The 21,325-nt window shown below is 42.8% G+C and overlaps 1 protein-coding gene across 17 annotated transcripts in view; it reads left to right on the top strand.

Moving 5' to 3' along the window:
• FIP1L1 (factor interacting with PAPOLA and CPSF1) overlaps window positions 1-21,325 on the top strand; it is a 70,772-nt gene that overhangs the window by 20,478 nt on the left and 28,969 nt on the right. For 5 of the 17 annotated variants that reach the window (XM_017337807.4, XM_017337806.4, XM_017337805.4 and 2 more), the window contains 2 exons: window positions 4,230-4,337; window positions 19,399-19,492. In XM_017337807.4, coding sequence (XP_017193296.1) covers window positions 4,230-4,337; window positions 19,399-19,492 — 202 coding nt within the window. Of the gene's footprint in view, window positions 1-4,229; window positions 4,338-4,732; window positions 4,804-4,935; window positions 4,993-19,398; window positions 19,493-21,325 lie in introns of all 17 variants that reach the window. The other 12 variants (XM_051835052.3, XM_070048117.2, XM_017337802.4 and 9 more) reach the window with 3 other exon arrangements.

The raw sequence follows: 21,325 nt of genomic DNA, 5'->3' as shown, positions 1-21,325 counted from the left end.
GCCGCAATGGCTGGAACTGCGCCGATCTGAAGCCAGGAGCCAGGAACTTCTTCCGGGTCTCTCAAATGGGTGCAGGGGCCCAAGGACTTGGACAGTCTTCTTCTGCTTTCCCAGGCTATAGCAGAGAGCTGTATCAGAAGTGGAGCAGCCAGGACTTGAACTGGCATCCATATAGGATGCCAGTCCTGGAGGTGGCGGCTTTACCCGCTACAACATAGCACCAGCCTTAATTTATCTTGAGTGTTTTAGATTAGAACCTGGTTTGTAGAAAATATTCTGTTGTAATTAAACTACTTGTAAATCAGTAACAGTTTTTCTGTATCTTGTCTTTTGTTCATTTATTTTAATTTGGGCCAGATTATATAGGGACGTGTGCCACTGTGTGAGCTTTGGCTTTTCCTGTAAATGGAATAAATGGGCAGTTGCTATTGGATTTTCAGAGTGATGGAATAATTTGATTTAAATTTTTAAAGTCTCAATATAGCTGTTTTATTTATTAAGAACAGACTACAGAGTGAGTGAGGGTGGAAAAAGGCCAACTGGGAGGTTGCAGCAGTTGTATTGACAAGATATAACAGTGACATGGACCAGGGTAGTAGTGGAGATGGTAAGTAGTCAGATGCTAGATACATTTCAGAAGGTTAGCCAATAGGTTATCTGGAAGGATTGTATGTATATTATATAGAGAACGAAGTCAAGAAGGAAGGCAAGGTTTCTGTCATCAGCTTAGTAGGAAGGATGAAGTTGTCATTGATTGAGAAGGGAAAGACTACAGGAGGGGTAGTATGTGGAGCAGAAGACCAAGAGTGCCTAGTGAACATAAAAGTGGAGAATTTGGGCAGGAAGGGGGATACGCCAATCGAGAGGGGAAGGAATGTGGGCTGGAGATACAGACTTGAGATGGTTAGTGTTTATATGAAGCTGGGAAATGCAGTTAGGCTGTAAGTCTTGACAGAGAAATGGTGAGGAGACAGAGTCTTGGGGCAGTGTCCTTGTAGGTCAGAAAAATAAAGAACATCCAGTACAAGGAGGCCACTAAGGAGGAGTGACTAGGAAAGTGCAAGAAGACCAAGCATATGTCTAGAAAAGGGGGTTTTAAGAACAAAGAATGGGGGCCGGCGTGGTGGTGTAGTGGGTAAAGCCGCCCCCTGCAGTACCAGCATCTCATATGGGCGCTGGTTAAAGTCCAGCAGCTTCACTTCTGATCTAGCTCTCTGCTATGGCCTGGGGAAGCACCCTGCACCTGTGTGGGAGACCCTGAAGAAGCTCTTGGCTTTGGATCAGTGCAGGTGCGGCCATTGCAGCCAATTCAGGAGTGAACCATTGGATGGAAAACCTCTCTCCCTCTCCCTCTCTCTCCCTCTTTCCCTATCTCTCTGTCTCTCTCTCTGCCCCTCCTCTCTCTGTGTAACTCTGACTTTCAAATAAATAAGATGATCTTAAAAAAACAAAGGAGAGACAATTGGATTTTAAAGCGCAAAGGCCATTGGTGATCTTAACCAGGATAATTTCCAGTGGCACATGGTGTGGATAAAAATCAGCTTGGAATGTGTTCAAGCGGAGATGGAAGGAGAGGGATTAGAAAAAGAAAATGTAGGCAGTTTTGAAGATTATTTTCTTCTTTAAAAAATATTTACTAATTTATTTGAAAGAGTTACAGAGAAGCAGAGGCGGAGAGAGAGAGAGGTCTTCCATCCTCTGGTTCACTCTCCAAATGGCCGCAATGGCCAGAGCTGATCTGATCTGAAGCCAGGAGCTACTTCCAGGTCTCCCACACAGGTGCAGGGGCCCAAGGACTTGGACCATCCTCTACTGCTTTCCCAGGCCACAGCAGAGAGCTGGATTGGAAGTGGAGCAGCTGGGACTCAAACCGGCATCCATATGGGATGCTGGCACTGTAGGCAGTGGCTTTACTTGGTATGCCACAGTGCCAATCCTTATTTTCTTTGTTTCAAAGGGAACCAGAGAGATGTGACACTTTGATCTGAAGGGAAGTGTGCGATCCGGAGGTTTTTTCCACAATGAAAGCAGTCGCAGCATTTTGTATTCTTGTGGCAGTGAATTAATGAGGGATAAACTGATGAAGGCAATAAGTGAGAAGTGCAGTTATAGAATAATGTCCTCAGTAAGGCCAGAGGTCGTGGGACGTGGTGTACAAGCAAGAGCATAGGGCTAAGTAGGAGCATGGACAGTCATTTGTGTTGAAGGAGGGAAGGCAGGATATAAAAGCGCCGTGCTGGTGGGTGGGTAGATAGTTGGAATGGGAACAACTGAAGGCTGTCTTCTGATTGCTTCCTTTTTGTACTAAAATAAGATGGAGGCCTAGCTGGGAATATTTTGGGTAGTGGAAGGGGTGGTCCGTGAAGAGATGTGAGCATGAATAAAAGGGACAGGAATGGGCTTGCAGGAGGGAGATGTGACATCAAAAGTGGGGTGGCTTGCCTTTTTTTTTTTTTTTTTAAGGTTTATTTGAAAGAGCTTCAGGGAAAGATGGAGAGATCTTCATCTGCTGGTTTACTCCCTAGATGGCCAGCCACAACAGTCAGTACTGGGCCAGGCCAAAGCCCGGAGCTCCTTTCAGGTCTCTGACGTGGGTGACAGGGGCCCAAGCACTTTGGCTGTCCCTCAGTGCTTTTCTAGGCCATTAGCAGGAAGCTGGATTGGAAGTGGAGCAGCTGGGATGCCAACTGGTGCCCATATGCGATTCTGGTGGTGGCAGCTTTAACTGCCATCACACAACCCTGGATCCTGGAGCGATTATTTTCAAGATGAGAGAAATTACAGCATTTTTATATACTGATAAGAATAAGTTAATATAATGAAAAATGACATACAGAGAAAAGGCACATATTTTCAACTTTTCTTGAGGCCTGTTGATGGTCGTTGGTTTAAGTCAGCTGATTGGTGTGTGTATCTCACCTTTGTTAGTTATGCATGTGTTCATGAAGGGTAGCTGGAGTTTCCTTAACAAAGGTCAAGTTGAATCAGATAACTATGAAGAGGTAGACGGCGAGTGTATGCTCAAAGCAGTGGTTGTTGGCTGGCCGTGGATCCTAGGAGAGAGTGGGATAAGGCAGCAGGGAGCACAAGTAGGAGCTGCCGGGACGTGAACTGGCCTGTGTGGGAGGTCAGCACTGCAGGCAGTGGCTTCACCCACTGTGCCAGCCCTGCCAGTATTTCTCACCTCTCCTCTGTTCCATATCAGATCTCCTGTTTCTCACAGTGCGAACCTGGCTCCCGGTAACCTCACTGTGTAAACTAAATAGATACGCAACTTCTTCATTTACCATTACAGAAAACAAGCCTATTAAATAGAGTTCAGAGTTTCAACAGTTTCCTTCAAAGTAGTTATATTAATCACTTCAAATATAATTTTGTTCAGTGTGTGTTTATTCAATTTTAGCTGTTCTTTTCCTCCATGCTTATTGATACAATTTCATGTTGTTACCTAGGTAAGACATTTAACATAGCTCTGGAGGCAAGGCTGTCTATCCAAAGACATTGAGAGATTTGGTCCTTTTTTCTCCACTTTTTTCTCTGCTCTTTTTTCCATTCTGGTCAGAAACAGATTTCATTTAATTTCTGCTTTATTCTTCTTTTGTTTATGGTTACATAAACAAGCAGATTTATAGACATTTTTTCTATTGCTTTGAAAGAACATTTGATTAATTCTTTAAAGACTGGCAATAATGTGAATAGCTTAACTTTTTATGGGACATGTCACTGGATATATTTTGTTGAATTTTACTTGAAAGGAGTTGATGGCATTTTTATAAAGTATGTATTTACCTTAGGTTTTTATTAAACATTTTAGAGTATTTCTGTTAACTGCACTAACAGTACTTTTATCGGTTACTGAAGAATATAGGGAAAGAAATAAGCTAAATTTTGAGTAAGATTTTGTGAAGTGTAGAAATTCATGTTGATTAGCTGCAGCATGGAGATGCATTTCTTGCTAATGAACTGTTACCTGAAGTAAGCCCTGATTCTTTTCTTCTCATTTCTCCATTTTGACATCAAGCTATGTTGAAGATTTAGTAACAGGTCTCTGTAAGTCCCACTGGTAAATGTCTGTGTGACTTGCAGAGTGACACTGTAGGAACATGCTGAAGGACTGACTGTAGGGGAGAAGCACAGGGAGGTGGTCAGAGACAGCAGTAGTAAAAACACGGGGGAGGGGGATCTGACAGCAGTATGCAAAAGCAACACCCAGGAAATTGTCTCACCAGGAACAGCGCCTCGTCTCAGTCTCAGCCGAGTGCTGCCTCCAGAAAAGCCAGCTCAAGCGTCGGCAAGTGGCAGGATCGCTACGGGAGGGCCGAATCGCCTGATCTAAGGTGAGACTTTCCAGTTGTCGGATACCCCCGGTATACAGTGTCAGTGCTGCTTTGATTAGACAGTGCCATGTTCCTGCTCTCCAGATTATCCCTTCAGGGTGCAGTTGGGGGATTTTTGGTTACCTTATGAATTTAGACCCTCATATGTCTTGCTACCTATCCTTCTAGCTTCTTTTTAAAAGATATTACTTACTTCGATTTCATTTGAAAGGCAGTAAAGCAGAGAGTGAGAGACAGCCAGCCAGGCAGAGATCTTTGTCTGCTGGGTCATGCCCCAAATGTCTACAACAGCTAGGGCAGGGCCAGGCTGAAGCCAGGAGCCCAGAACTCAGTCTGGGTCTTCCACATGGGTGGCAGGGACTCAACTACTTGAACCATCATCTGTTGCCTCCTAGGGTGTGCATTAACAGGAAGCTGGAATTGGAAGCGGAGTCTGGACTTGAACCCAGGTACTCCTATAGAGGATGTGAGTGTCCCAGATGATGTCTTAACCGCTGTGCCAAATGCCTGCCCTCAAGCCTCTTAAAATGTAAAATAAATTACATTGAATGATGGTAATGAGTGCTCAGTAAATATTTTTTTCTCTCCTTTGCTGCAGGTTGATTCTTCTTTCTCATACCACATCCAGATTTAAAAAAAAAAAAAAAATCCCCAGGTGCTTTTCATTTATTGACTAAAACCTAACCTGAGCCAATATTTAAGACCTGTAAAATTTTACTGAGCTGAATCTTTCCAATCCCTGCCCCTAACTGCAGTGCCTAAGCTTGCTATTCCAGTAAGTGTGTACACCAGCTCTCCTGGAATATGCTGTTTTCTTTACTGTTGTTGGAATTTTACTTATGATCTCTCCACCATAGATTTTTGGTTTGTGTTCTAAGTCTTTACAAAACATACAGCTATGGGGCAGGCATTATAGTTTCTCTGAGCCTGAGAAGTGGAAGTAACACTTCCTTCCTAAGGGAGATAATAGAAGAAACTGTTAGGGTGTGAGACTGCCTTGTGAACAATAATCAGTTTGAGAGGTTTTATTACTCTGATGCCTGACTTAGAAATACATACAAAGATTCCTTTTTTTAAAAAAAAATTTTTTAAAGTTTTATTTATTTGAAAAGCAGAGTTACAGGGAGAGATCTTCCATCCACTGGTTCACTTCCCAAATGGCCACAACAACCTGGGCTGGACCAGCTGAAGCCAGGAGATTTTTCTGGGTCTCCTACATGGGTGCAGGGGCCCAAGCAGTTGGGCCATCTTTCACTGCTTTCCCAGGCCACAGCAGGGAGCTGGATTGGAAGTGGAGCAGCCGGGACTCGAATCGGTGCCCATATGGGATGCCAGGGCTTTAATCTGCTGTGCCACAGTGCCGCCCCACCAAGATACCTTTCAAATATACGGTTTGAGATTTTAAATAATTGTAGTACATGAAGGATAAGTTTCTTTGTTTTACTTTTGTTGTTATGCAGTTTTAATTATTTCTGGGCAACTTGATCCTGTATCTTAATGTGCTTTAATTATTTAATTTCAGAACTTTTAAATATGTAATTTATGATCAAATGTCTTTGATTCTAACATCTAAAAGCAAACCAAAGGAAAAAACACTTATCAAAATTTAGATTTCTTTCTTTATGCAATGAACTTGGTAAAATTTTCTGTTAGAGAATAAGCTTAGTCATTTTCAGAAGTGGGTCAAACTCAGAAATACCTCGACACTTTAAACAGTAAGCTATAAGGCTAGAGACTTAATGAGCAGTGAGTTCCATGTGCTTTTGCAGGTTAAAGAATGAAAATTTGTGTTTATCTTTCTATTTTAAAAGTTTCCATTGACATTTTTCATGTTATACAATATTTGTTGATTTTTTTTTTTACTGTTCTACTTGAGGCAGCTATAGAAATTTCAAGAATTGTTCTAAATGTTAGGTCTGACAAATGGAGCAGTGTTTTTCTCATTTGACAGACCTACAGAAACCCAAGTTTAAGATTTGGTTTATTAATATAACTAGCTTGGTTTAATGTATGCAGAAACACTTGGATATGTATCTAACCTGGCCAGCAACAGGAACAATTTTGATCCTAAAATTGTTCCTAAAATAAATAAATCCTATTTATTGATCCTAAAATGGCCAGACAGTAAGAACTTTTATTATTATAAATCCACATCATACTGCTGTTAATGAATTGGTTGTCATCTTTATAGAGAGAGAGGGAGTGTAATTTTTTTAAAGATTTTATTTATTTATTTATTTGCGAGGTAGAGTTACAGACAGTGAGAGGGGGAGACCGAGAGAAAGGTTCACTCCCCAAGTGGCTGCAATGGCCAGAGCTGGGCCAGTCCAAAACCAGAGCCAGGAGCTTCTTCTGGGTCTTGCACGTGGGTGCAGGGTTCCAAGCACTTGGACTATCTTCTGTTTCCCAAGCCATAGCAGAGAGCTGGACCAGAAGTGGAGCAGCGGGGACCAGAACCAGTGCCTGTATGGGATGCCAGCACTGCAGGGGGTGGATTAACCTACTGCATCACAGTGCCGGGCCCCAGGAATGTAATTTTCCTAAAGTTTCAGCTTTATCCTGTAACAAGTATTGAATTTGGATTTTTTAGCTTTAGTTTTGTCAATAACTGCCTGCGCTAATTAAGGAATACTCCCTAATGTATCTGGGCCCATGTCACCTCATTTGTGGGATGGTGAGGCTAGACTGTGTGATCTGGAAGGCTTCTGCAATCTGAAATTTTTTGTTTTGAGGCTCGTCCTTTGCCTTTTTTTTTTTTTTAAGATTTATTTATTTTACTTGAAAGAGTTACACAAAGAGTGGAGAGGCAGAGAGAGAGAGGTCTTCCATTCGCTGGTTCACTTCCCAGTTGGCCGCAACGGCAGGAGCTGCGCTGATCAGGAGCCAGGAGCCTCCTCTGGGTCTCCCACGCGGGTGCAGGAGCCCAAGAGCTTGGGCCGTCTTCTACTGCTTCCCCAGGCCATAGCAGAGAGCTGGATTGGAAGTGGAGCAGCCGGGACTCAAACCAGCGCCCATATGGGATGTCAGTGCTGCAGGCGGCGGCATTACCCGCTAGCTACAGCACCATCCCCTGGTCCTTTGTTTACAATAGAATAAAAGATCTTGAGAAGTTAGGGGATTTACCCAAATGACAGCTAGGATGCCAAGTTTAGGCAAATTACTTTCATAGGTGAAGACAAAACCATTTAAATCTCTTACTTTTAATGTAATTTAAAAATCTTAGATTTGTTTCTTTTGCATTAACATATGAAATTCTTTTTATATCAGCTGTTTGACTTAGAATTTTTTGCTTAAAATGGTTATGCTTTTAATGTAATACTGTATATTGAAGTATGTAAGATGGCTAGTTTATGAAAGTGGTACATCTCAGTGCTAGATCTAAACTCCCTACAGTCACCTCTACCCCCAGAACAGATGCCTTGGAAACAAAAACCTCTCCATTCTGACTTTGATTAATCTCGGGGATTGTATGTAGTAAGCAATATGACAGTGTTCTTTTTCTTTATGTCATTGCTTTTTTAAAAAAATTATTTAGAAAAGGGAACAAACTTCATGTATTTCATATATATGGTTTTAAAATCATAATGATAATTTCCACTCTACCCTCTCTCCCTTCCTCCTCATTTTTCTTTTAATGTTTACAATGATATACTTTAAATTTTCTTTATAGTCACAAGCTTAACCCTCCACTAAATATAGTTTCAGCAAGGAGTAAGTAGAAAACCATTGGTCCTCAAGAGTATAGAAAAGGGCTGTAAAAATAATTAAATCTCAAAATGTTAATTTTACTCATAGACATTACTTTTTTTGTATTCTGTATATCAGTTACCACAAAACAGGGAAAACATATTTGTCTTTTTGGAACTGGCTTATTTCACTAAGCATCATGGTCTCTATTTGCATTCATTTTGTTGCAAAAGATAGAATTTAATTCTTTTTTATTCCTGAGTAGTATTCCATCAAGTATGTACCATAATTTTTGTGTCTGGTCATCAGTTGGTGGACTTCTGGGTGGGCTTCATGTCTTAGCTGTTGTGAGTTGAGCTACTATAAACATGGAGGTACAGATAACTTTCACATACTGATTTCATTTCATTTGGGTGAATTCCCAGGAGTGGAATGGCTGGTCGTATTGTAGAACTCTACAGATTTCTGAGAAATCTCCATCTTGTCTTCCATAGTAGTTGTACAAGTTTACATTCTCACCAGTGGTGTATTAATAGAGCAGCTTTTTCCCTACATTCTCAAGAGCATTTGTGATTTTTTTGATTTTTTGATGATAACCATTCTAACTGGAGTGTGGTAAAACCTCATTGTGATTTTCATTTGTGTTTCCTTCCTGGCTAGTGATCCTAAGTATCTTATATCTTTGGCCACCGGATGTAATTCATCCTTTGAAAAATGCCTGTTCATATCCTTAGCCCATCGCTTAACTGGATTGCTTGTTTTCTTGTTAAGTTTCCTGAGCTCCCTATATTCTGTATCTTACTCCTTTATCAATTGTATAATTTGTAAATATATTCTCCCTTTCTGTAGGCTGCCTCTTTGTTGAGTGTTTCCTTTGCTGTGAAGAACCTTCTTGGCTTGATAGAATTCTATTTGTTTTTGCTTTTTTTTTAAAAATAAGATTTATTTATTTATTTGAAAGTCAAAATTAGAGGGAGAAACAGATTTTTCCATCCACTGGTTCACTCCCCAAATGGCCGCAACAGCCAGGGCTGGGCCGTGCTGGTGCCAGGAGAGAGCAGTCTTATCTGGGTCTCCATGTGGGTGCAGAGACCTGAAGACTTGGGCCATCCTCTGCTGCTTTCCCAGGTATATTAGCGGGAGTCGGATCAGAAGTGGAGCAGCTGGAGCTTAGCCGTCCCTGTGTGGAGGCCGTGGCTCCGCGTGCTGCACACCGTGCGGGCCCCTGTTTAAGCTTTTTTTTTTTTTTTTTTGACAGGCAGAGTGGACAGTGAGAGAGAGAGACAGAGAGAAAGGTCTTCCTTTGCCGTTGGTTCACCCTCCAATGGCCGCCGCGGCCAGCGCGCTGCGGCCGGCGCACCGCGCTGATCCGATGGCAGGAGCCAGGAGCCAGGTGCTTTTCCTGGTCTCCCATGGGGTGCAGGGCCCAAGCACCTGGGCCATCCTCCACTGCACTCCCTGGCCACAGCAGAGGGCTGGCCTGGAAGAGGGGCAACCGGGACAGAATCCGGCGCCCCGACCGGGACTAGAACCCGGTGTGCTGGCGCCGCTAGGTGGAGGATTAGCCTAGTGAGCCGCGGCGCCGGCTGTTTAAGCTTTTTATTGCCTGTGCTTCTGGAGTCTCACCCAAGAGGTCTTTGCCTGTGCTAGTGTCTCCCAGTGTTCTTCGATGTTTTCCTCTGGTCATTTTATTATTTCAGGTCTTCGATTTAGATCTCTGACCCATTATGTGTTGATTTTTGTATAGAGCATAAGGTAGGGGTCTTGTTTCATCCAGAGATCCCATTTTCCCAACATCGTTTGTTGAAGACACCGTCCTTTTCCAGGGAGTGCTTTTAGCTTGTCTGTCAAAGATTAGTTGGTTGTAGATGCGTGGATTAGTTTCTGGGGTCTCTGGTCTGTCCCATTGGTCAGCAGTTCTATTCTTACACCATTACCAAGCTGTTTCGATTGTAACTGTCCTGTAATATGTCTTGAAGTCAGTTACTCTCATGCCTCCCGCTTTATTTTTGTTGTTTAGGATTGCTTTAGCTATTCAGACCCTATTAATTTTAGGGTCGTTTTTTTTTTCCTCCAGATATGAGAAAAATGTCTTAGGTATTTTGATTGGGATTGCATTGAATCTGTAAATTGCTTTGAGTAGTGTGGACATTTTGATACTAATTCTTTCAATCCATGATCATGCAAGATTTTTTTGTGTGTCTTCTGTTTCTTAATGTTCTTTAATTTCATTTTAGAGATCTTTCACATCCTTTGCTAAATCTATTCCAAAGTATTAAATTTTTTTGTAGTTACTGTGAATGGGATTGATCTTAGACAAGTTCTTTCTCAGCCATGCCATTTTGTATACAAAGGCTATATTTTTTTGACACTTTATTTATTTGGGAGGCAGAGTTACAGACAGAGGGAGAGACAGAGAGAAAGGTCTTCCATCTGCCAGTTTGCTCCCCAAATGGCCACAACAGCTGGAGCTGGGCCAGTTTGAAGCCAGGAGCTAGGAGCCGCCTCTGGGTCTTGCACCCAAGCCAGGAGCTAGGAGCCTCCTCTGGGTCTTGCACGTGGGTGCAGGGACCTAAGCACTTGGGCCATTTTCTACTGCTCTCCCAGGCCATAGCAGAGAGCTGGATCAGAAGAGGTGCAGCCAGGACAGGAGCCAGTGCCCACATGGGATGCCAGCACTGCAGGTGGAGGATTAACCCACTGAGCCTCAGCACTGCTCCCCCCCCCCCTTTTAACATCTTGGCCATTGATTTTCAAGTGTTGATTCTATTGCCAAGCTCTCTTATGAGTTCCAATAATCTCTTATTGGAATCTTTTGGTTCCCTTATATATAGGATCATATCATCTGGGAACAGGGATAATTTGACTTCCTTCTTTCTTGTTTGTTTCACAAAATATTTCTTCTAGTCCGTCCTCTTGACGAAGACATGTATGTTTGGTTGTTTGAAGTATCCCATAAATCTCAAACACTGTTTTTGCTTTTTCTAATGTCTTCTGCCTAATCCCCCCCCGGGGGGGTACTATTTCTAAGGATTTGTCTTCTAGCTCAGATATTCTATCTTCTTCTTCTTCTTCTTCTTTTTTTTTTTTTTTTTTTTTGACAGAGTTAGCCAGTGAGAGAGAGAGAGAAAGAAACAAAGGTCTTCCTTAACCAACGGGAAGTTGGTTCACCCCCAAAACGGCTGCTATGGCTGCCTGCCGGCGCGCTGCACCGATCCGAACCCAGGAGCCAGGTGCTTCCTCCTGGTCTCCCCTGCGGGTGCAGGGTCCAAATACTTGGGCCATCCTCCACTGCCTTCCTGGGCCACAGCAGAGAGCTGGACTGGAAGAGGAGCAACCGAGACAGAATCCGGCGCCCTGACCGGGACTAGACCCTGGGGTGCCTGCGCCACAGGTGGAGGATTAGCCTAGTGAGCCGCGGCGCTGGCCAGATATTCTATCTTCTGCTTCATCACGTCTGTTAAGGCTTTCCATTCATTTTCTATTTGATATATTGAATTTGTCATTACCTGTATTTTGCCTTGATTTCTCAATATCTTTATCTCCCACAAGAATTTTTTATCCATGTCTTATTTAGATTTCATTTTTTTTTTTTTAAAGATTTATTTGAAAGAGTTAGAAGGATGGAGAGAGAGGGATATCTTCTATCCACTGGTTCACTCCTCAAATGACCAGTATGACCAGAGCTGGGATAGACCGAAGCCACGAGCTTCATCCAGATCTCCTGCGTGGGTTCAGGGGCCCAAGGACTTGGGCCATCCTCTACTACTTTCCCAGGCTCATTGGCAGGAAGCTGGATCAGAAGTGGAGCAGCTGGGACTCAAACTAACGCCCATAGGAATGCTGGTAGTGCAGGCAGTGGCTTTACTTGCTACGCCACCATACCTGGATGGGGTTCTTTAAGTCGTATATTTGCTTCTTTGTGTTTCTGATTAATCTCATGATCATTCTTTTGAAATCCTTTTCAGGCATTTCATCAGTCTCTTAATCTTTACATTCTGATACTGCAGTGTCGCGTACCTTTTGGGGAGTCATACTGCCTTTGTTCTTGTATTTCTATGTTTATTTTATATGCTTTTTTTTTTTAAAAGATGTGTTTATTTATTTGAAAGTCAGAGTTGCACAGAGAGAGAGGAGAGGCTGGGGGAGGGGGGTCTTCCATCCACTGGTTCACTCCCCAATTGGCTGCAACGGCCAGAGCTGTGCCAGTCAGGAACCAGGAGCTTCTTCCGGGTCTCCCATGTGCTTGCAGCGGCCCAAGGATGTGGGCCATCTTCTGCTGCTTTCCCAGGCCACAGCAGAGAGCTGGATCAGAAGTGCAGCAGTGGGACTCAGAACTGATGTGCATATGGGATGTGGGCACTGCAGGCGGTGGCTTAACCCGATACACCGCAGCACCAGCCCTAGTTTATGTCTTGATGAGATAATGTCCTGAATAGATGCACCTGTGGCTTTTGACTTTGGTTGAACACTCTGAATTTGTGTTGCTACAGTATGTAACTTGTAAGATTTTTTTGAAATATATTTGTATGAATGGACATAAGAAGGTCTTTATTTTTCAAATTGCTTTTCCCATCAACAGTATATTTAAAAGCATCAAATGAAGTATAACATATAATTTATATAATATATAAATATAAAAAAAGCTTTCCAAGTTTTGTACAAAAGTAAGTGAACTTGACTGCTCTAATGAACATATTCGTGTCCTCCAGTGAGTCAAATTGGAGCTTATTTCATCTTTAAGCATTCAAGGGTTTTTGTGTTGTTTTAAATAGAGCTAAGGCATATATAACATTTAAAAAACTTAGCTCTCAGGAAATTAATATGGAAAATACTATTGTGGAAGAAGGGAAGGGTTTTGAAGTTGATTGTAGTTGGCCTGAATCTTTTTTTTTTTTTAATATTTATTTATTCATTTGAAAGAGTTAACATAGAAGGAGAGGCAGAGAGAGAGAGAGACTGAGAGAGAGGTCTTCCATCTGCTGCTGGTTCACTGCCCATTTGGCCGCAATGGCCAGAGCTGAGCTGATCTGGAGCCAGGAGTTTGTTCTGAGGCTCCCACGTGGGTGCAGGTGCCCAAGGCCTTGGCCCATCTTTTACTGCTCTCCCAGGCCATACAGAGAGCTGGATAGCAAGTGGAGTAGCCAGGACTCAAACCGGTGCGGCACTGTAGGTGGCAGCTTTACCCCCTACACCGCCACCCCGGCCCCTGGCCTGAATCTTTGTGCTGCCAGTTTACTATGAAGAAGAATCCCTTTTATATCTATAAAAATAAAATTGACTAGATCTGTACCTTTTACTTGAAGGAGTAAGTAGTTGTAAAGTTTTGCAAGGTCAGGCACAGGGTGGGTGTTAGCTCCTCTTGGACCTCTTGCTTCATTAACATGCCTTACCAGTCTCTTTACATAGAGTGCTGATGTAAGATACATTATTGTCTTGAAGACAAGTTTTAAATTGTTCGATTTTTATTTTGTACGTATATTATTTTCTAGATAATTTTTTATCATTTAATCTTTACCTAAGCATTAAAATATTTTTCTTTATACATTTTGTATGAAATATTAGGGAAATTTTTCCTGCTTTTTTTTTTGACAGAGTGGATAGTGAGAGAGAAACAGAAAGGTCTTCCTTTAGCCGTTGGTTCACCCTCCAATGGCCGCCATGGCTGGCGCGCTGCGGCCGGTGCACTGCGCTGATCCAAAGGCAGGAGCCAGGTGCTTCTCCTGGTCTCCCATGGGGTGCAGGGCCCAAGCACTTTGGCCATCCTCCACTGCCTTCCCGGGCCATTGCAGAGAGCTGGCCTGGAAGAGGGGCAACCAGGAAAGAATCTGGCGCCCCGACCGGGACTAGAACCCGGTGTGCTGAGTGAGCCACGGCGCCGGCCTCCTGTACTTATGAAAGTAAAAAATGTGGCTGTGGAAACATTACCATGTAAGTCCACAAAAAAGATTAGTATTAAAATTATATCCTTAACATAATATAATTGACAGTTTGCTAGAAATAATTTTGTATTTATTAGTTAATAAAGAATTAAGTTGAATTTTTATCAGCTACTGTGTCGCTCCCCCTCTTCGTGGAGGAGCAACACAGGACCCTGCGCTGTTCTTTCGTCTGCTCGGCCCTCCCCGGGTTTGCTGCTGGTTCTTCCCGGGTTGGCTACTATCCCTTCCACCTCCGTGGAAGGGCAGTTCCCCCTGGCCACATTCCCCACTTCCGCAGGGGAGCGGCACACCGCCGGCCGGCTTTTCTCGGGGGCTGCACGGGTGTTCCTTCAGCTAGATGTTCCCCATAGATGTTCCTGGTGCATGCCGTCTCTCTCCTCCTTTATAGTCCTTCTCTGCCAATCCCAACTCGGCTGCCCACACGCCGAGTACGCTGCTCTCCAATCAGGAGCAGGTCCTACAGTTAATTGGTTGAACTGGAGGCAGCTGTGCGGAAGCTGTTTACTTCTCTCCCAGCGCCATATTGTGGGAGAGCAGATGCACAGAACAAGTCCCAATTCGAGTAACTTAGTCTAGTCCGGATTGCTCCCCACATACTGTATTCTTATTATACTTATTCTTTCTACATGTACAGCTGCTGTATATTTTTAGTAGTTTTAGTTGGCTGTGTATTTGAGTCACTGGGAAGCTTCAAAAAACTTTTTGGTGCTTCAGTCTGAATGATGCTGATTTAAATACCTGGTGTGCACCCAGGGCATCAGGATTTTTTTTTTTTTAAGATTTATTTATTTCAATGGCAGATTTACAGAGATGGCTTCAATGGCCCAATTTACAAATGGCCACCATGTCTGGAGCTGGGCCGATCTGAAGCCAGAAACCAGGAGCTTCTTCTGGGTCTCCCACTTGAGTGCAGGGGCCCAAGGACTTGGGCCATCTTCTACTGCTTCCCCAGGCCATAGCAGAGAGCTGGCTTGGAAGTGGGACAGCGGAGACTCGAACCAGTGCTCGTAAGGGATGCTGGCACTGCAGATGGAGGCTTTACTATTGTGCTGTAGCACTGGCCCCTTGCATAGCTTTTTATAGCCTTATAGAGCGCCCCCCCCTTTTATGGTTCTCATTTATTTTATATTCTCTGCCTTCTTGAAAGTGTTTTTTGGTAACCACTGCTTCTGTTAATAAGGAGATTGATGGAATATATTTGCTGATTTTTATTTATGTATTTGAATGAGTTAGGGAGAGACACAGAGAGCTTCCGTCTGCTGGTTTGCTTACCAAATGGCCACAGTAGCCAGGTCTGGGCCATGCTAGATCCAGGAGCCAAGAGCCAGGCACTTCTTAGGGGTCTCCCATGTTGGTACAGGAGCTTAAGCATTTGGGCCCTCCTCTGCTGCTTTCCCAGGTGCGTTAGCACAGAGCTGAAGTGGATTACTATGCAAAATGTAGTTTTTACTGTGTTTTCTGGCCAACAGTGTTTGAAAACTACTGCACTCTATCAAACTTTCTCTTAATGTGGATTCAAAGGAGAAACATAAGTGGGAATAATTGTTGCTACCTCTTGTGTTATTATGAAGAGTAAACATAATACAGAATGCTTTGAAGAATGCTCACCAAGCCAAGCTTGTGTCATTACAGGAGGAGACGCCGTCTTCAGGGCGGGTGTTTGTCTTTGTCTCATGCTGTTCAAAGGCTTCATCGTTAACAGTGTCCTTGTCTGACTGCTAACGAGCAGCTCACTCTTTGTCTGCCTTGCCTGCTTCTGAGCTCTCACGTTGCCGTTTCTGTTGCATCTCTGCAAGCAACCTTCAGGCCTTTTCTAGGACACCAGTAGCAAAATACGACATACGTTAATTCCATTGTAATTTCGGATGAGTTTTCAAATAAGATTTGTCTTGTTCATCTGTCCCAAGAAGGAAAGTGGAAGTTCTTGTGAACACTTGCTCAGTGCCCTTTAAAGTGTAGATTGCAGATTGACTTACAGATGCAGTGTGATTTGTGTCTGGCTCTTGGCTTGTTACTACGCGACTGAGTTCAGTACAAAGAGGAGAATCTTGTGGTGACGTGGGCTGTCTGTTGAATAGGCCTGCTTAACCCTTGCTATGTGGAAGTGGAAGTCATAGTAATTTCCTCCTAGTGAAACTGCTGAATCTTGTTAGGCAGTGGAGCAGCCTGCTCACGGAGGACTTCAGTGGAAGCACAGATTCCAGCTGGCACCAGAGTGACGTGGAGTTTTTAAGTTGTTCATCTGTGTTAAATGCTGCTTGCGTTTTACTATCTTTTTACTACATACTGATATGTCATAAACGCTCCCAAACAAAATGGTTAACTTCCCATTTATATGAATTTAAGAAAAATCAACCTGTGGAAAAAATTCCTGGGCCACAAGACATTATGAAAGTGTAGGAAATTATTTTCTGACCTTCCTTCTCAGGATATATTTGTTAATTATTTCTCGGTTGTATGTCTTTGCAACACAATGTTTGCCATTTTGCATTTTCAGTGATTAATTCATTTAAAGTTGAAGAGGCTAATTAGGCTTCTCTGACCGTATTTATGATAGACTTTCAGAGATGAATACGCTAATGTGTCCTAGAATTTTTCAAAGCCCCAAATCCTTAGAGATAAGTGAAGGAGAGGTTATAGAAAAAGTGGAGGGGGGAGAATTCTGTAGCTTGAAATAGAAAAGAGTAAGTCAAGATTTGACCACGCAGTGTGGGTAACAGTGAGTAGTGAGGGAAAGCCTGGCCCCAGGATACTCACCTGTGTCTGGCAGGAAGTTGGAATCCAAGATGTGTGTGTATCAGAAGGCGTACGGCACTCACTTTGATGAGAAGATGGGGTGGATACAGCTTTGCAATCAACAGGTTTTAGAAAAGAAATTGGAGGGTTTTGGATTGTTTCTTTTTAATAATCTTAGAAGTGTTTGGATTTTTCTAATGTGTGGATGTTAGGTATTTCCCCAACCTGGGTTGAAGGATGGGAGTGAAATGACTCTTGATCTTTGGGATTGTGAGGGGACCTAGGCAGTCAGTGACCCAGCTAGGAGAAGCAAAGTCTTGAGTGAACAAGAAATAATGGTAAATGAGAACTCTGTACTAGAAGATTCTCCACATGCTCTGTACAGAATTACTTGTAGAAGGGGCAGGCATTTGGCCTCCCTGAGATAGCAGCATTCCATATTGAAGTGCCTGGGTTTGATACCTGGCTCTGGCACCTGACTCCAGCTTCCTGCTAATGCAGACCTTGGGAGACAGTGGAGTTGGCTCAAGTGGTTTGGTCCCTGCCACCTATGTGGTCACCTTGGATTGAGTTCCCAGCCCCTGGCTTTGGCCTGACTATAAGGCATTTGGAGAGTGAACTAGTGGAGGAGAGCTATCTTTCCTTCCTCATTCTGTGTCTCCCTGCCTCTCACGTATACTCCCTCCCCCTAAAATCATGAATTCTTTGAAGATTCACTTGAAACAAAACTTTCTCTGACTTTCTAACACTCTAGAAAAGTCTTACATCCCTTAAAGATTACTTATCTTAATGGAAAGAAGCGTAGCTTAAAGGGAGGGAGTTTGTAGGTTTTGGGACCAGAAAAACTCAGACATCAAAGTTAGTTTTGCCACTTAATTGTCAGGTAGGCCAGTGACTCCATCTGGACCTGGCTTTGCTTGTAACATTGATTTTTATGTTGGGGGTTTCTGGGAGATTTAGGTATAACGTGTTGGCATCCCAACAGATGGCAGTTGTTGCTGTTAGTCATTTTAGGAACCTGACTTAATGATTGTGGAAGATTATAGGATTCCATGTTTTTTAATATTTATTTTTTGGAGATAACATTTTTAATCTGTGTTATGGTCAAAGGCTTAAATTAAAGCTCTACAAAAAGAATTCATCAAATAAATGGAAAGACCATAGTGCTACAGGAAAATAGGTAAGGTCTATGAACAGTAATTAAAAGATATTCAGCGTCACTCATTAAAAATAAATTTTAGGGCCGGTGCCGTGGCTCACTTGGTTAATCCTCCACCTGTGGCGCCAGCATCCCATGTGGGCACCAGGTTCTAGTCCTGGTTGCTCTTCTTCCAGGCCAGCTCTCTGCTGTGGCCCAGGAGGGCAGTGGAGGATGGCCCAAGTGCTTGGGCCCTGCACCTGCATGGGAGACCAGGAGGAAGCACCTGGCTCCTGGCTTCGGATCAGCACAGCTTTGGCCGTAGCGGCCATTTGGGAGGTAAACCAACGGAAGGAAGACCTTTCTCTCTGTGTCTCTCTCTCTCATTATCTAACTCTATCTGTCAAATAAATAAATAAATAAAATTAAACAAACCAAACAATTTTAAATAGTTACAATTCAGAGCTGTAATTTATTTTACCTCTGTAAAGTAGTAAATGCAGAATTGTTTAGAACTGAAAGATAAAGAGAAATGAATCTAATTTGCATACTCTTCTCTGTTCAACTACAGATAGCTTTTGACATTATTTTAATTTTTAAAAAATTTAACTTAATATATTTCTCTGTTAAACTTGCAGCATTATTTTGTAGTAGACTAACTTTTCCCTGTCTTCCTGTATGTAAACTCTAAAGAGGTTGTGTGTACAATTGGAGGTAGAACAGGTGTTTCAATTGCTTGAATTTTTTATCTAAAAACAAGTTATCAGAAATGGAGAATTAATTCCCCCCTTTTTTTTAATGCTTGGAATATATCATTAAGGAAGATATCTTGTGTATTTCAAAATGAGCAGTACTTCTTTTTAAGCTTTTGTGGGCACTTTTCAAACTTCCCCTAATAGAACTGTGGTTTGTGTTCCAGTTGTGGCTAACAGATTTTACTTTCATTTGTCTACGTAGACTAATTCAGTTCTGTAAAGATAAATTCAGGTGGAGGCTATCAAGAAGCTATACAAGCAATGAAAGTTTTATCATTATGATGTTTCTGGGTATGTTAGCATACTAATAAAGCAGTTTTAGGGCCCATGTTGTGGTATAATGGGTTAAACTGCCATCTGCAGTGCCGGCATCCCAAATGGGTACTGCTTCAATTCTTGGCTGCTCCACTTCCTATCCAGCTCCCTGCTAATGCACCTGGGAAAGCAAGGGATGATGGCCTAAGTCCCTGGGCCCTTGCCACCCATGTGGGAGACTTGGATGAAGTTCAAGCTCCTGGCTTTTGCTTGGCCCTACCCTAGCTACTGTGGCCATTTGGGGAGTGAATCAGCAGTTGGAAGATTCTCTCTCTTTCTCCCTTTCTCTCTCTTTCTCCCCACTCCCCAACTCTGCCTTTCAAATAAATAAATCTTAGAAAAAGATGTTTTGTAACAGTGCAAAGTATGTTGTGATCTTCATGTTAGTTGAGAATATATTACAAAAGGTTTTAGTTTTTATTTGTCACTTAATACTTTTAAAACCTCTAACTAGGTGAAACTGAATTTCTTGTATTTGTATGTTGCAGGAGATTACCTGGGGCAATCGATGTTATTGGCCAGACTATCACCATTAGCCGGGTAGAAGGCCGGCGCCGGGCGAATGAAAACAGCAACATACAGGTTGAGTATTTAGAAATCAACTGCAGGATTGTATATGTTCTGACTCATTCAATACATATTTATAGTGGTGTGTTAGAAGTGGAATTTAAGAAGTTGTGGAAAAACAAGAGGATTTTTGAAATCTATGTATAATTTATTCTTAACATGCATTCCCCATGAACTTTTTGAAGATCCCCTTATATATAAGTTAGGTACTGTAAAGAAATTTAAAATATGGAGCCAATCACTCTTAAATTGATTACAAAAGCTTTCCCTTTTTCTTTTTTAATGGAGAGATGTGTTTCTTTTTAAGATTTATTTTATTTATTTGAAAGAGTTAGAGAGGTCTTCATCAGCTGGTTCACTCCCCAAATGACCGCAAAAGCTGGAGCTGAACTGATCCGAAGCTGGGAGCCAGGAGCTTCTTCCAGGCCTCCCATGTGGGTGCAGGGGCCCCAAGACTTGAGCCATCATCCTCTGCTTTCGCAGACACATTAGCAGGGAGCTGGATCAGAAGTGGAGCAGCCAGGACTCGAATCGGCACCCGTGTCGGATGCTGGCACTGCAGGCCCAGGCTTTAACCCTCTGCACCACAATGCCGACCCTAAAGCTTTACCTTCTTAATTTATGATCTTAGATCTTTTTGTTTAAAAACTAAAATCTTTATTAAAAATATTTATTTGAGAGAGAAACACAGAGATACACATACAGAGAGACAGCACGCTCCAGTCTGCTGGTTTACTCCCCAGGTGCCTGCAGCTACCTCGGCTGGGTCAGGCTGGAGGTGGGAGCCAAGAACTCAGTCCAGGTCTCCCACATGGATGGCAGGGACATAGCTACCTGAGCCATGTCCTGCTGCTCCCTAGGGTGCGTAGTAGCAGGGAGCTGGAATCGACCACGGCCGGGACTGGAACTCCCTCCAGAAGGGGAAGTGAGCATCTCTTCCTGTGGCTTGCCTGCCCACCGAGTGTTCCCATACCCTTGAAGATATGGCCCAGTGTCTGTCTCTGGTGGCTTCCCTGTGTGGACGGTGCTGTATTAAATGTGGCGTTTCTGGGGAAGGACAGTATGTTATCAGGAAACTGGATAATTAAAGGAGAGCTCCAGTAAGTGAAACTGCCGGCTTCATTCCTTTTTTCTGAGTACTTTAGAAAATGTCCAGAGTGTTTTTATTTTTTTTTATGGTTTTTTTCCCCTTATTAAATTTTGGTTTATATCTATATTATGTCTATTCATCTGTATTTTGGAATTTAGTAGTTATTTTTCTGAAGTCTTTTTTATTTCCTTAAAGATTTTTTTATTTGAAAGGCAGAGTTAAGAGAGGCAGAGAGAGAGAGGTTTTCCATCCACCAGCTCACTACCAAGAAGGCTGCAACGGCCATAGCTGAGCTTATCTGGAGCCAGGAGCCAGGGGCCTTCTCCAGGTTCCCCACGTGGGTGCAGGGACCCAAGGACCTGGGCCATCTTCTGCTGATTTCCCAGGCCATAGCAGAGAGCTGGATTGGAAATGGAACAGCCGGGACTCAAACTGGCGCCCATGTGGGATGCTGGCACTGCAGGCTGTAGCTTCACCCACTACACCACAGTGCTGGCCCCTATGTTCCGATTTTTACGACTGATAAATTATGTGGTGTTTTTAACATCTTTTAAATGTAAATCATTGTTCCCCCATCACTAAAATGCCACAATGTCTTAAAATAATTCTGTTCTTTACTCTTAAGAACCAGGTTATTAACAAACTTTTCACAAATTATTGAATTTTATGCAAGTACATAGGATAAGTTAAGTCAGTAAATATTTGAGAAGTCTAAGTTATATATACAGGATGTTGCCTGTTCACTTCTTTGAAGTAAA

This window comes from Oryctolagus cuniculus, chromosome 8 (genome assembly GCF_051225735.1).
Source record: "Oryctolagus cuniculus isolate XC-2025 breed Fujian yellow rabbit chromosome 8, ASM5122573v1, whole genome shotgun sequence".
In the NCBI taxonomy this organism is placed as follows: domain Eukaryota; kingdom Metazoa; phylum Chordata; class Mammalia; order Lagomorpha; family Leporidae; genus Oryctolagus; species Oryctolagus cuniculus.
This window is presented reverse-complemented; position numbering and strand designations above follow the sequence as displayed.